At 42.5% G+C, this 16126-nt stretch overlaps 1 protein-coding gene across 1 annotated transcript in view; it reads left to right on the top strand.

Moving 5' to 3' along the window:
* cep162 (centrosomal protein 162) overlaps window positions 1–13283 on the top strand; it is a 46974-nt gene extending 33691 nt beyond the window's left edge. The window contains exons 22-29 of the mRNA XM_080768946.1: window positions 1172–1420; window positions 6286–6498; window positions 6770–6919; window positions 7292–7632; window positions 9721–9862; window positions 10541–10639; window positions 11424–11558; window positions 12718–13283. Of these exons, the coding sequence (XP_080625072.1) occupies window positions 1172–1420; window positions 6286–6498; window positions 6770–6919; window positions 7292–7632; window positions 9721–9862; window positions 10541–10639; window positions 11424–11558; window positions 12718–12936 (1548 nt within the window). The 3' untranslated portion in view covers window positions 12937–13283. The remainder of the gene's footprint in view (window positions 1–1171; window positions 1421–6285; window positions 6499–6769; window positions 6920–7291; window positions 7633–9720; window positions 9863–10540; window positions 10640–11423; window positions 11559–12717) is intronic.
* Window positions 13284–16126: the final 2843 nt, after the last annotated feature.

The following is a 16126-nucleotide window of genomic DNA, read 5'->3' as shown; positions in this document are numbered from 1 at the left end:
ACACCAGTGAAAGAATAGAGCTGATAATTACTCATGATTACAGATTTGATTTGTTTTTAGCCACCTCTTCAGGTTGAATTTGAAGGTCAGATAGTTGGAGGTCTCTCTTACTTCTGTAGGGAGACTGTTCCAGTGATGGGAGGCTCTAACAGAGAAGACCGTTTTACCAAACACACTACGTCTGGTTGTTACTTCACAAGTTCACAGTCCCCCCTGTAATTGCCCTGGTTGTTCTGGCACCACTGTCCCTTCGACCTATGAACTGTTTCAGTGGTGGAGGTGCAAGTCCATTTAAGAACTTAAACATTTGCATAGAACATGACATTTGCCACTGCTCACTGTTTGCAGCATTTTGTTACACATGGAAAGACCTAAGCGTCCTCGGAACAAAGTGTTTTTGTAGACGGCATCAGTCCTCCAATCAACTGAAGATTGTTTGTGCCAAGTTTGGTGCGGATCGAAGCGACGGTGCACTTATGGCAGCCAAGGGCCCCTGGCAGACCCCTGACCAATGTTTATGACAAGTTTGGAGCAGACCGTCGGTTGATCCTCTAGGCAATTTAGGATAAAGGATAGCCAACGGGAAAAATCGAAAATGGCACAGATGCTTTCCCGGTTTTAATGGGTTATGTCCTATTTTATACTTGTTCAACAGTGTCATGCAAAAATAGCGAACATAATCATAGATGATCTGTTGGGGGTTTGAATCCCGAGTGGTGCATCCAGTTTTTGTCAGGCGTGAACACAATTAGCCTGTGTTGGGTCGGGAAGGGAAGCCGGGCAGGGAGGGTGGTATTTAATATAGTTATGTTGCTGCATGAATAGCAACAACTAATGAGGTCAGCACAGAGGTAGCTCCCAGATTGAAAGGTATAACAACGTCTAATATAGATTACAACAGGTCTAAATGGGGCGGGAACCTCTTTTGGTTTTAGCATTATGATATGCTTTAGCTATTGAAAAATAGCAGATCTACAAGCTCATAGCGCGCCACCGAGTGGCGCGCTATGAGCTTGTAGGTCAATCTGAGAATCCCTTCGGCAAATAAATGGAAAACAGCGACCCCTGTCTTGAGCGACTACGTCAAAATAAACAAAGTCAAAGTAAAAGGTAATTCCCATAAAAGTGTCACTGTTTTAGCTGATGATGGGTCCTTTTCTCCGTCCGCCAGGTGAAGGAGTTGGAGCAAACACTACGGCGGCGACACCCCAACTCCCTGCCGGCTCTCATCCACGCCGCCGCAGCCTGTGGACCGGCGGAGACGCAGCAGGACCCTGCCGGGGCAAAGAGCTGCCCGCCCTCCCAGGTCAACGCCCTATTGGAGCACAGGATCCAGCGTCTGGAGGCAGAGCTTGAGATCTGCGACGAGGAGGCCAAACGCAGCCTGAGGGCCATGGATCAACAGTTCCAGAGGATCAAAGTATGTCTGTACAGTTGTTTCACTTTGTGTACTATTACAGTTATTTCACTGTAATAGTATAGTAATGATCATCTTGAAGGAAACCAGCTATAGCTGAGCCAGATATACACGCTCATAGCGTGCTTATATATCTGCTATTTTAGTTTTTATCATTAACATTTGTCCAAACCTTTTGAATATATATACTTTTTAAGCGAACATTTTTAACTGAAATATTACCAGACTCTCTGGGCATACCTGGTATAAAATATTTTGTGATACGGGTCCACGGCCAAATTCAATATCATTTTGGGTGACCTTGACATGAAAAGGTTTGACAACGACTGATTGAATGCTGTCTGATTGGACCAATCAGTTCTGTTCTAAATCAACCATTAGAGACTGGTGATGAGAGACTGATCACTTCCCTTCTGTAATTAGATGTGCACTAATTACACTGACAAATCACCTCACTGTTGCATAGCACCGCACGTTAATCACTAGCTCTCTGATTGTTTATGATTTTTGTCCACGAAATGTAACTTGGAAGCATCCATCCGGGATTGGTGTGGATGTCACGTACTGTCTGCTGTCTGACGTGCAGGGACTGCAGGTTTAAAATTCTGTTCAGGTTTTTCCCTGAAGATTAATTCATGTCGTACAAACCGAGAGTTATACATATAACTGAGGTTCTATGAATACCGGATGACAAATGTTATCCATAACAAATGCAGTGCAATTCCTGTATCAATAGCAGTCCTCACTCCGTGCTCCAGTAGTAGGTGATAGAGCAGAACACGCTCTTAGGCCCTCATTTATCAATCGAGTGTAAAATCTGCCACAGATTCGAGTGCAGGTTTCGTAGTACACCCACGTCGCCACGGCATTTATAAAGTGATCGCAAACAGCTGATCCTTCCTTAATTTCGTTCTGACGTTAATAAATGTGACGGCTGAAATCTATCTGGCACGCCCTATGAAATCAAGCCTCGCCCTCGTTTTTGCGACTGAACACATGAATTACGACCTGTGGGAACCATGGAAACAAGTTTTTACTATGGAAAAAAGGTTTCTCCCGTGCCTTGCCCGCCTCACGCACCTCTCTCACACACACACACACACACACACACACACACACACACACACACACACACACACACGCGCAGAAGCACACGCAACTTGCAAGCCCACTGGTGTCTTGTTAAATAAAGAACGAACACCTGCATGAATTAAATAAAGTTGTAGGCCTACCCTGTCTGTTTTCCTCTCACCTCGCTTGCTTTGCTGTCATGTCCACGCATGCACGCATATACATGACACATCGACATCGCATCGCCATGAATGGAATTAGTTTTTGTAGGCTGGCCTATATTAATTTTACCCATTCGTGCGCAGTGCACGGCGAAGGCGTGATACTGCGCACTGCTGTGATATTAAAGTCCTGTGGGTGACATGCCTGCATGAGAGATAGGCTATCATGTCGTCAAGGCAGCTCACAATCAATGTTTATGTAGTGATTTGAATCATTTGATCATTGATGAACGAATCATAAACATATGGATGAAGGCTTGCCGCTTGCGCTGGTATGTGTTGGCGACGCACGCCGCGGTCCCGTCCTCCCGAGCCCCGAAAATGATCTCGCTTTTATCTAAACTGTCAAAACTGTCTAAGCACTTATAAATGGTGAATGATTAAGCCCCTTACGCCTATAGCCTGCTAGTACTTACTACAAATAGGCAAGCTGTATTGTATGCTTGTCATTGTCACTTGGAAATAAAGGCGTGCAGTCCATTCATGCCTTTAAAAAAATAATAATATCATAATCGCATATGCCGCATCACCGCGCGTCCGCATGTGCTCCAAAATCATCTCACAAGTGCGCTCGCATAACAAGTGTTTGATTAAGCACAAACTAATACATTGTAAACATGTTATATTGTTTTTAATTGCGCGATTTTAATTACTTGTAAAGTTGGAAATCTCTCTTTTGTTTTTTACATACACATACTGTACCGTTTTATATTAACATTTTAGGAGTGAAAACATATGTTTAGATGCCTGTGACAGTGTCAGCAGTTCAGACAAGGCTGCTCCGCTTGTGTAAGACAGAAAAAAATGCGTACGCCAGCTGAGGAGCAAACGTGGATTTTCAACGTTGTCACGTTCAATTTCAAGCTTTGGCGGAAATGGTAAATGTCAAAAATGTCGGCAATTTCGGCGTGCACCCATATTTTGGCGTACGCACGGTTGATAAATGAGGGCCTTAGTGCCTACAGTATATGAACACTGCAAGCTTGGTGCCAGGCAGTAGGGCGGAGCACTCTCTTATTTGAATGCCTGTATATAAATGGAGCAGTAACCCAACCGTATCCACGGTGGTAGGCAGTAGAGCGAAGCACGCTCTTACTTGAATGCCTGTATATAAATGGAGCAGTAACCCAACCTTATCCACGGTGGTAGGCCGTAGAGCGAAGCACGCTCTTACTTGATTGCCTGTATATAACTGAAGCAGTAACCCTGCTGTAACCATGAGTAAGCACTATGAGTATCTTGAGTACCAGGCATGTACATAGCAGTATACACGTAAACCGATAAAATGTTTGCTCAAAGCAAAAGCATTCTTCGCACGTTAAAGTTTGGAGGGGAACGCTCACCAAACGTTGCTGAACGAAATCCTTCCTCTGGAAGCCATTGTTGCAATCAAGCACCACATTCGTGGTAGATGGAGTGTCTGTCGTTTTGCATTTGGTTGTGCTCGGATGTTGCACAACCCGATGTATATTAGTGATCTATAGTATGTAGATCAGGAATTACGATGCCAACAAGGCCTGCCAAAAGCATCTGTAGATTTAGTTGACTAAAACTAAAAGATTTCAGATGACTAAAATACGACGTCCCGATCACGTTTTTTTGCTCCCGATCATTAGATTTTGAGCATCTGCTGAAACCGATTTTTCCCGATCCGATAAATATATTTTATAGAACATACATTATGCCATTATAGAACAATATTATTCCATATCATAACTAAAAACACATTGCATGGATGCACCTGGGACGTATCCTCAGTGATGTATCCTGAGGTCAACAGGGTTTCGGGTCTACCAACATCATACCCCTCACTCAGGCGACCTGATTTACGTCTCAGTAGCTACCCTCGATAAGTCCATCAGGGAATGAGCAAGGCCACACAATCCGTTACTCCGGAACTACTCTGCCCGGGACTGGGAGAACCAGATTCTGGACGGACTATAGGCTCTGTGGGTTGTCTCCTGTCCGGGCCCCTCCTACGTCTCACCAGGTCCACTCCTGCTCTCACCAGGCCCAAGACCTGTGCATTGCACTAGACTCACAGCACCAGGCACTTCATTCAGGAGTATCACAATAGTACAACAATATCCCAAATCACAGACAGTCTAATATAGGGCTGTCAGTTCACCTCTATAATCCAATTCGAATTTCATTGCTTAATTATTTGTAATTTTCGAATATATTCGAATATTTACATTGTATTTTAGCTCATATTTAGCCTATAATAATACACAGAATAACAAGGTTTTGACGATGCACGTTCTGTCCACTAGAGGGCCCCCCCTTCCAAACGACAAAGCAGTACTATCAGAACATGTAATAATGGTTTTCGGCACAAAATAGCGTTTAAACTGTTGTTTTATTGAGCACAGTGCACTCAGCACGGTAAGATTGTTGTCTGTCTATAGTGCAAATGCATTTTACAGTGAACGTTGTATACTTCTGATACAGTATAGTCTGAGTAGTGAGTAGGCTAGTCAGGAATCATGAACTTTTTCTTTTTTCTTTTTAAACGGAATGCTGTCACGATGAACAGGCCATCATTAGTAAATAGCAATGAAGATATATAGAGATGCCTATATTTTGCGCTAAAGTAATTGTTGAATAACACATAAATGTAGGTTTTAACGCTAGAATGGCATTGTAGTGGACTATATTGAGAGGCGAGATTGTCTTTCCTTCAATTGCGGGACTGCAGGACTAGTCTGGAGATATAGTCGTGGATGATCAGCTTCAGACAGTCAGTGTTTTGGTTCGTACCTGGAGTTTTGCATTATCTCCGCTGTGCACAGCAGCACAGGGGAACTGTCTTTAATATATCCATGGTCGTTTTCAGTTGCTTTCCATGTGCAACACAAAAGTAGCCTACCATGTGTTTGTTTTGGTAATAGCCTACTGCAGGCGCAGCCATGCTGATTCACGTAATCGCGTAGGACAAAATGAAACCAGCCGGACCAACGTTAATGGTTTAATGCACGTAGGACCCGCATTTTCAAACTGTCCACAATATGCGACAGACTCGACGGTACTAATAAAACATGCGAGTGATTCTTCTTAGTTGCAGCGCGCTGTGCGACTGCGTGTGTGCATGCGTGCAGAGGAGGGAGGAGGTGACGAGGCGCGCGTGTGACCGTGTGTGCGTGCGTGCAGATGGGAGATTTCACAGCGGTAGATTCGTTACTCAATACATTTAGTGAGCGGATAAAATAACATAAAACAAAATAAAAATATTAAATAGAATTAATAAATGATAAAAGCTCCATTCGAATGGCAATTTTAGCTTTCGAATATATATATATTTTTTAATATTCGAATTTCTTTCATATTATGAAATTCGTTCTGACAGCCCTAGTCTAATATCATGATATGGATATAATATTGATACTAGGGATGTCCCGATCACGTTTTTTGGCTTCCGATTCCGATCATTTGAAAATGACGTGATCGGCCCCGATCCGATCGGGACAACCCTACTAATATTACATTTACGTTAGGTTTTTATTTTAAATTAGTATGACTAAAATTAAATCAAAATCTACTCCATTGCATCACTTAACACACCACTTCCCTGTACAGCTTCAGTATGAGCATCAGATCTCCCAGCTGGAGCAACAGCTGGCCCAGAAGCCTCAATCGGAGCCGGTGTGCGAGTCCCCTCCGGAGGGTCAGCTCCAAACTCTGGAGCTGGAGCAGGAGCAGGAGCTGGAGCACGTGAAGCAGGCTCACCACAGCACAGAACAAGCCCTGCGCCAACAGGTCCAGTCTCTCCAGCAGCAGCTCTCTCAGAAGGTGTGTGCCTTCCTTTCCTTTAGGCCTGGGGTTGACAGGATTAGTTATATATTAGTATACTGTTTTATATTTGTGATGATTATTTTTATGTTATGTTGATGAATTGAATACATATAGGACCCCAATGGAAACAAGACCGCAAGGATTTTTTGGTGTTATCCTTTTAGACCAAATGTTTGACTGTACTCATGCCAGAGAAATTACTGTAGTTGTAGTTGAGTAAAGTTTGTTTTAAATGGACACTTGTAACCCATCTGAAAACTGCATCCAGCATGACCAACAACCCAAAGAGCCAGAGAGAGTCCCGCGCAGTCCCTCTCGACACCAGCGGCAGGCAGAGGAAGCTGTTGGCGTCCGCATAGAGAGGCTCAACCAGGAGCTGGCCACCAAGACCCGCTCCATCCAGGAGCTGAGCCGCACGGTTTGTCCACTAAAACTAACTTGAAAAAAGTTTGTCGACTGCCTTTTTTCACTGACGAAAAATTAATACATCAAACCTGAGAATATATTGACAGTTTTGTCAACAAATGAAAACTAGACTAAATGTTAGGGAGGGACTAGTGGAGAAGAATTGCGGGTGTTGCATTCTGAAAATGGCCAATCTACAAGCTCTCAACTCAACCAAAGTGTAAAATCAGCCATTAAGACGCCATCAAAGCCTGCCAAAATACAGTACACTTGTGTCGACAAAATCAACTGTACATTTAGTCGATTAAGATCTTATGATATTTAGTCTACTAAAACTGAAACCAGATGACAAAAAAATAAATGCAATTTTATTCAAATGGATTAGGTGGAGCGCCTGCAGAAGGAGAGACGCAACCTGCTGTCGAGTCCCAGTCCCAGGCGTGCAGACACCCGACGGCAGGCGGCCTCGCCTCACAGCAAGACGCCTCCGGCGGCGGCCTCGGCTCATCCCGGCAGCGAGGGAGGGGCGGGGGAGGAGACGTTTCCTCTGCCCGCGCAGTGCGAGAAGGCCTACCGGCCCACGGAGTTCTCGGGGAGCCACATCAGCGAGGTGCTGCAGGAGAACGAGGAGCTGCAGGAGCGCCTGGAGCAGCTGCGGCTGCACACGGAGCAGCGGGCGGCTGAACTGCAGGCGGCCGCCTCGCAGGCCCAGGCTGAGCTGTGCAGGTAACGCTACAACAGGAGGTCATGGCGGACATTTTGAGGAAAAGGACTTCTCAGAGCTGGGCGGCGCTGGGGGTAATAATGCAGTTAAAAACAGTTAATCGGACTTATTAATTCAATTGATAATACATAAATAAATAATCAAATAATAATGCCTATTTTGGGCATGCCGTTATAGGCGTCAGGTTGCAAAATAACTATGTAAAAAGAAAAACATCGAAGCATAGCCAAAAATTGTAATAATCACACTCGTTTGAAGTGAGGGGCGCTTTTATCATCTTACATCACATTCCATGGTGAGAGGGATTTTGTCCATGATGGCCAGGCGTTCAGGTCTTCATCCTGCGTTTGGCAGCCTCCTCCACAGTATCCAAGGCGGTACTCGAGGACAACAACCAGTTTCCTTGATAAGCCTATTCAGCCTCCTGCTGCCGCCTGCCTTTATTCTACCCCCCTTTGTTCCTGAAATAGTGAGTGGAGCACCTGGATGCACAAACTTGCACTTATTAATGGAATGCTGACCGCGTCCCACTTTTTGTTCGTACATCGCACATGTTTTATGGGTCGCGACTATCGAGTAAATAATATATTCTTTCCATTTCCTACATTTAAAAAAGTGTATTCTTTCAAAAGCTGTAAAAATTTAGTTTTAAACATTTTCTAAAGTATTTGATAAATAAATAATTTCCATAATTAAATAAAAGTAAAGTAAAGTAAAAAAAAAAAGATTAAGAAGTAGTGAAAATAGCTGATCTACGAGCTCACAACACGGCACAAAGTGATGTTTTGTGAACTTGTAGATCTGCTATTTTCACTAATTTGGGTCCCGTGCAAGCGTCTCATTTCTCTTTTAGGTCTTTTAGGTCAAACAAAAAAGTTTGGTATCCACTGGTTTACATGCTCCCCAGACCAATAGTTAAGGTTTGCCTATGACAGCTGGCATGATTAAATTAGGCAGAAAAAAATGACATATCAAAAACAGAATCAGGATTTCTCAAAACTTTAAAAGCTGCTATGGCCAGATGAGGCTACAAAACCGGCCCAACCATCTGTGAATGTGGAGAAGAGGACCATACGATGCAGCACTGCCTTGTCTGCCCTCTACTACCCAACCCTTGCAGCTTAAAAGATCTCGCAGAGTTCAACAATAATGCATTATTGACTGTATAAAGAAATGGGAAACTGCCATCTAACCACATGCTTCAAAGACACGAAAAGAAGAAAAACTTTATTTAATGAGAATTGTGAAGAAAGTGGCACAGTTGAAATGTCAATTTGTTTCGCTACAACGGCTACCAGGGAGCAGGGCAGTCTCCAGTGGTTTATATGTTCAGTCAGCTGCATGCACACACACTTGACTTACAGTAATTGGTCTAAAGCTCTTAACTCCTTGAAGCCTTGAATGTAGACTTCATTGTATAAGTATGCAAGTAGCCTTGTGGACCAACACTGTTGAAAACAAAATATTGCATTGTGAGTTTGAGCTTACAGGCCCCTTTTGTCAATCAATCAAGTCACCTTTAAATCAAGTGGCAGATTCCAAACATCGCCGTTAGAATGTTTTGGCTATATTTAGCTGCTCCAGCCACATCCGGTATAACTTCTGGTCCGTCGGTAAAAGTGCTCTGTTGCTATAAATCGCTTGGGCGCTATGATTTAATGGATTAAATAACCCTGGGCAATCAGAGTGTTAACCCATTCACTGTGAGGTATTCATTCCTTCATTCTTCCAAAACCGTGTTTTTATCTTGTTTTGTCGACCCATGAAACCCAAGATGTGTCCCAGATGATATTTTCTTTCACCCGGAAAATACATTTTGTAAAAAAAAAAATTGTTATGGGCCGTTAAATGTATATGTATTTAGCTAAATCTGATAACGTTGAGGCGGATTCTAGCAACCTAGTATCATTCTGAAAGGACCACATGATGACATATACCGTGCATGGCAGTCAAGTGTTGGATTGTGTTAATGTCACAAGCCTGTTTGACCAAACTACTATTGTTTTTGTAACAAGTACAGAATAAAAGCCATTAGACAGCAGATCCCAGCATGAGGATAAAGCATGTTGACGTGTTGTCTGACTCTGCAGCCTGAAGGAGCACTCTGCGGAGCAGCTGTCCATTCTGAAGGCTGACCACCAGAGGGAGCTACAGCAGCTGTGTGCCAACCACGCCCTGGGACACTCCCGGTCCAAAGTGGCTGAACTGACCAACAAGCTGGCCACACAGGAGGTATGTGCCTAGACATGGAAAGGTACGCGCTGGCTCTGGGGAGTCTGTATCTCTGGAGCCAAGCAAGCTTAGGGGACGTTCGGTAGGCCAATCAGAGGCAATGTACATGTTTGTTTTCTCATACCAATAAGGCTCTTTTCAGAGGAATTTAATTGATAAGTCCCAGAAAATAAGCACTTGCGTTTGGCAAGTAGTCACTTTGAGTGGCAGCGTGCCTAATGCACTTCCACTTGACTTCCTTCTTCCGCTCCAATGAACTGCAATGAGGTATTTAGCTCATTACAGACCGACCCCTATGCTAATTACACACACATTGCCTGGAGGTATTATTTTTAGCTTTGAACTGACAGCCAACTTGACAGTTCCATTTGTACAATCAGAGTTAAATTAACATTGATTTTACAATATAAATTGGGGGTCCCAGAGATAGAAATGCCATTAAATGGGGGTCCGTAGACCAAAATGAGGGTCCTTGAAATGAAACGGGTTGAGAATCGCTGCTAGAGAAGTAAAAGTCTTCTCTTATGGGGGTCCCTGGCATATCTTTTCAAATGGGGGTCCGCAGGCTAATGTAATGAGGCTTAGTCAATTTGGGTGTCCTTGACATGAAAAAGTTTGGGAACCACTGGTTTAAGTGGTTAACTGACCAGTATCACTCGCTGACCTTTTGACCTGCAGGTGGTGCTCCAGCAGTTAGGAGAGCAGGCTAAAGAGTTGCAGGGGACCAGAGATGCACTGGCACTGTCCAGGCTGCGAGAAGACACTCTGCAGACCCAGGTACCCAGTGAGCCTCGTGGGGAAACCTACTCAAATGTTTTACTTAAGTAAAATAATCAAAACTACAATGCAGTCTGGTATTAAAATTGTACATAATTGTCATTATGCAAAATGTCCTATTTCAGCTAGTGTTTGTGAAATATAAAGTGGTTAATGCATGTTTTGTGATAATATAAACCTACAAAGTAACTAATAGTAGTAACCAAAGTATTCAAATAATTATATTGGAGTAAAAAGTACAATATTTGTCTCGGCTCTGGGAGATCTGGAGTACTGAACATTTTAAATAACCCAGTAAAGTATAAAGTCCTCAAATTTACAGTAGGGATTCACTGATATCGGTATCGGCCAATATTTGCTGTTATTGATCAAAATACGTATCTGCAAATAATAGTGATAATAGTGACAAGAGCATCTGCTAAATTCCGAAATTGTAAATATTTGCTCTGCGTAAAATATGCTTTCTCCGTTTACTCCTCATTCATCCTCCACATTGTTTGCTTCATTTCATTTATTTGATGCGGGTTGCTTTCACACCTGCAGTGAATCGAAGTCAGGTGTGCTTGGAAGCGAAGCGAAACCCACGTTTTTGGCAAACTAGAATGCGATTGTTTGATCTGCATCAGAGTTCGAATGAGCCTTCACACCTGCCAAACGAAGCGCACTTTCCGACAATACGCAACTATAACATCCTTGTGTGAAGGCAACCTTAGAGTATAAGTGTAGTTAATGGGATATTTGATTTGATTTGTCACCTCCTACCCATACCCACCCCCACCTGTAGCTCACCAGGCTGCTGGGAGAACTGAAGCAAGCGAAAGAGACCCACAGCCCAGAACTCAAACACTTCCTCTCCCTGGAGAGAAAGATCCAGAGCATGGCCCTCCGACACACCCAGAGGGAAAAGGAACTGCAGCAGGTAAACACTGATGACAGTATGACACGCTACACAACACTGGTTCTCCAAACTTTTCATTTCAAGGACCCTCATAACTAGTGATGGGAGATTATAAATTAATTAATTAATAAAAGCCTGAAAAAGCCTTTTATTTGATGAAGGCTCAGTGCAAATTGTATCAATGTTTTCTGGGGAAGCTTACAAAAGAGTCAACAAGTTGGAACATTTCTAAATTCAGAGTTTATAAGCCTTTTTTCAGAATGTCAAAAATGGTTATATTTTCTTAATACCGAATGAGATCAAATCAACATCGGTTATATCGGTTATCGGCCATAATGTCTCTTTGGTACATGCCTACTCGTAACTCAGAATGTACACATTGGAACCATTTACACTGCACTACACAAGGGAATGAAATTAAACGACCCACACACCGTCTGCAAATAGGACAATATAATGTGTCTATGAGACTGAAATGTTCCTATTATATTGTGCAATTGCAAGGACAGTCATTTTATTTCATGCCCTACGTTGATCCCTGCCTGCGCATAGCCGATGACGTGTGCATAAGACCTTGTTCACTGCACTACACAGAACAAACAAAGCGTTAGAAGTGCACACCAGTAGGGCGGAGGTGCTGACCGCAGGAGATAAAACTTGAAAAAAGGAAAAGAGGCCGCACAGCTCGTAGTCTTGACTACGAGCTGTGCAGCCTCTTTTCCTTTTTCACTGCACTACACAAATAATGAGCCTGAAAGTTTGCATTATGTCTGCAAAATAACTGCTGAGATTACACGAGCGGACAAATCAAAGTAGACCTACAAATGTCTTCTAAATCCTGACAGTTTTCTGGAAAACCTATGTTTCTATCATTGTGCTCAAACTTTTTCATGTCAAGGACCCACAAAATTATATGTATTCGGCCGCCAACCCCCATCTGAAAATGTGTTGTTTCAGGGACCCCAGAAGCAAACATTTTTTATTTAACATTTTTTGATGGGGAATGGCAGATCTACAAGCTCATAGCTTGAGCTTGTATATCTGCTATTTTTCAATAGCTAAAGTTTAAAACAATGGTTAAAAGTGGTTAAAAGTAACGGTGACATAGATGCGTTCCAGGTCTCAAAGGGATCAATGGCGTCTGAGAGTCTCAGTAAAACCTCTCTCTCCATCTCTCAAGCTGGTCAGCCAGACGAGACAGGTGGCGGCCTCCGAGCACCAAACGGAGGCGGAGCGCTGGAGGCTACTGGCCCAGAGCAAGAGCAGGGAGCTGGAGGCCTTCCGCCTGGAGCTGGACTCCATCTTGGACATCCTGAGAGAGCTGCAGAGACAAGGTGTGGTGATTCCCGTTCCCAGTGTCGCCACCATCAATGGTGTCCCCATCACCTGGAAGAGTTGAGGAGGGCATGGGAGACACACACACACACACACACACACACACACACACACACACACACTCGTATCCACTGCATGGAGTGGTGCTGCTGAGCAGCCACCTGAACTTATTTTGTACATTCATTCTTATTTTTGATTTATTTATTTAGTTCCCAGTATTTGGAGTTGCATCATGGGCAAGGTAACTAACCCCGAACCTCTATCAAAGTGCAATTGCACTTGAATGCCAGACAAACTACAGGGAGCTGTGACCATTTTGGTCTACTGGTTGTTTTATCTTATCACACTCTCTTGTACAGTATATATTCTTTTATTTTTCCAATGGACTTTTAGAATCTAGTTTTATACAGGTATGCCTTTTTTATATAATTTGTATAAGCTATTATGCCTAATAGTTTAAACAGTGTTTAATTTATTTAATGTACAGAGAAAGATAAATAAATAGTTAAATCCATTTTGTTTGGGTTTTTTGCTGCAGTTCTCATTTCCATATCCATGTGCTAACTGCTAATCTAATTTATTAGGTTCTATTCAGGTGTGTATAATTCTGTTCATCACCTGACGTTATAGTGCACAAAAACTAACACTAAAACCTGATTCATACTTAGTTTCACAGCAGTAGATGGAAGACAATATTTTTGTAATTGTGGGTGAAGCTTTTTGCTCACATCTTTTGCATTGATTCATTGCAGTCTGCCTTGCAATTTTGTGCTCTGTGCTTCATGCACCGCAGGTTTTTTGAGGAGCTCAGTAGGCGTCTCATGTTGAAATGGAATCATTCACGAGAAGGGGAGAAAATGCGCTGCAAGCTGAAGCTTTGTAGATAACTAAGGCAGTAGGCTGCCTTGGGTTGTGCTGACTGGCTTTAGAACTACCACAGCATTATGAATGCCTTTTCTATGCATAATGAATTGCATTTTTATAGTGCTTTTCCAAGTGCTCAAAGCGCTTTTTGTTCATTTGGTTCATACATTGGGAGTTGAAGCGGCGAACAGTCGACGCCAGCATCCTCACTTCCCACATTCACACGCCAATGGTGGAAAGCTCACACCGACTAACTCATTGGAGGCAATGTAGGGTTCAGTGTCTTGCCCAAGGACACTTCGACATGTGGACAGGAGGAGCCGGGATTCGAACCGCCAACCCAGGGATCATTGGACAACCTGCTCTACCTCCTGAGCCACAGCCGCCCACTGCATAAGATGAGATGTTTATTGACACTGTAAGGAACATACAAAATGTTATTTAGTGCATCCACGCATGTCAATATACTGTAGCCAAACATTTGGCAAAAACATTCGGTGAAAATAGCAGATGTTCAAGCTCATAATGAATTAAATTTAAATACAAGTGGTCAAAAAGAAAAAAATAGAGAGAAGGAAAACAAAGCCTTTAGCTAGATTAAGGGTTATACAGTAATCCAACCAGACAGTAGTACAATTGTTTGACGAAAACCACACATCCAAATATCACTGTAAACATGAAAAATAAAACTTTGATAATTTCTAAGACTCACAGGAAATAGGAAAAATACATTTCAGCTAAGAAAAATAGTGTAAGGGTGAATTCCAGGAAAGGGGACCAGTCATTTAGTATCTGCAAGATTTGTATCTGTGGTATCTGAACTTTTCTAAAGGTATAAAGTAGGGATGCACCAAAAGGGAAATTCTTAGCCGAAACCGAATACCGAATATAGGAAACAGTTGGCCTAAAACCGAATATCGAATATCCGAATATGATTAATATTATACATCTTTTTTCCTACCATTGCTGTCATGACCTGTAAAGTACAGATTGCCAACAACTGAGTCATTCTTTCAGACACTATATAACAAGTTTGAACCCATTAAGTTATATACAGTTCGAATTCAAAGTCGGGTGTCTAGACCGCTAGTCCCGATCCTCAGCGTCCTCGGTGGTCTAGCGGCTAGACCACTGAGGACGCTGAGGATCGGGACCAGTGTCTGTATTGACTATTTAAGCCGTGACGTAACCCACTTCCGGGTCTTCACTCTTCACACAGTACGGCATACTATAGCGCGCCGTTTTTCATCATTTTTGAGGATTTGAAAAAAATGACGAAATGACGAAAACGATGGGTTATAGCCCATGTTTTTTGAAATTTTGGAAAAAAAAGTTAGCCTCGTTTCTCATCATTTTGGACCATGGGCTATAGCCCATATCGTACGGCATACTATAGCGCGCCGTTTTTCATCATTTTTGACGATTTGAAAAAAATTACGAAATGACAAAAACGATGGGTTATAGCCCATGTTTTTTGAAATTTTGGAAAAAAAAGTTAGCCACGTTTCTCATCATTTTGGACCGTGGGCTATAGCCCATATCGTACGGCATACTATGGCACGCCGTTTTTCATCATTTTTGACGATTTGAAAAAAATGACGAAATGACAAAAACGATGGGTTATAGCCCATGTTTTTTGAAATTTTGAAAAAAAAAGTTAGCCTCGTTTCTCATCATTTTGGACCATGGGCTATAGCCCATATCGTACGGCATACTATAGCGCGCCGTTTTTCATCATTTTTGACGATTTGAAAAAAATGATGAAATGACAAAAACGATGGGTTATAGCCCATGTTTTTTGAAATTTTGGAAAAAAAGTTAGCCTCGTTTCTCATCATTTTGGACCGTAGGCTATAGCCCATATCGTACGGCATACTATAGAGCGCCGTTTTTCATCATTTTTGAGGATTTGAAAAAAATGACGAAATGACGAAAACGATGGGTTATAGCCCATGTTTTTTGAAATTTTGAAAAAAAAAGTTAGCCTCGTTTCTCATCATTTTGGACCATGGGCTATAGCCCATATCGTACGGCATACTATAGCGCGCCGTTTTTCATCATTTTTGACGATTTGAAAAAAATTACGAAATGACAAAAACGATGGGTTATAGCCCATGTTTTTTGAAATTTTGAAAAAAAAAGTTAGCCTCGTTTCTCATCATTTTGGACCGTGGGCTATAGCCCATATCGTACGGCATACTATAGCGCGCCGTTTTTCATCATTTTTGAGGATTTGAAAAAAATGACGAAATGACAAAAACGATGGGTTATAGCCCATGTTTTTTGAAATTTTGGAAAAAAAAGTTAGCCTCGTTTCTCATCATTTTGGACCGTGGGCTATAGCCCATATCGTACGGCATACTATGGCACGCCGTTTTTCATCATTTTTG

Source organism: Protomyctophum bolini (assembly GCF_963924005.1).
Source record: "Protomyctophum bolini genome assembly, chromosome: 7".
Taxonomy (NCBI): domain Eukaryota; kingdom Metazoa; phylum Chordata; class Actinopteri; order Myctophiformes; family Myctophidae; genus Protomyctophum; species Protomyctophum bolini.
This window is presented reverse-complemented; position numbering and strand designations above follow the sequence as displayed.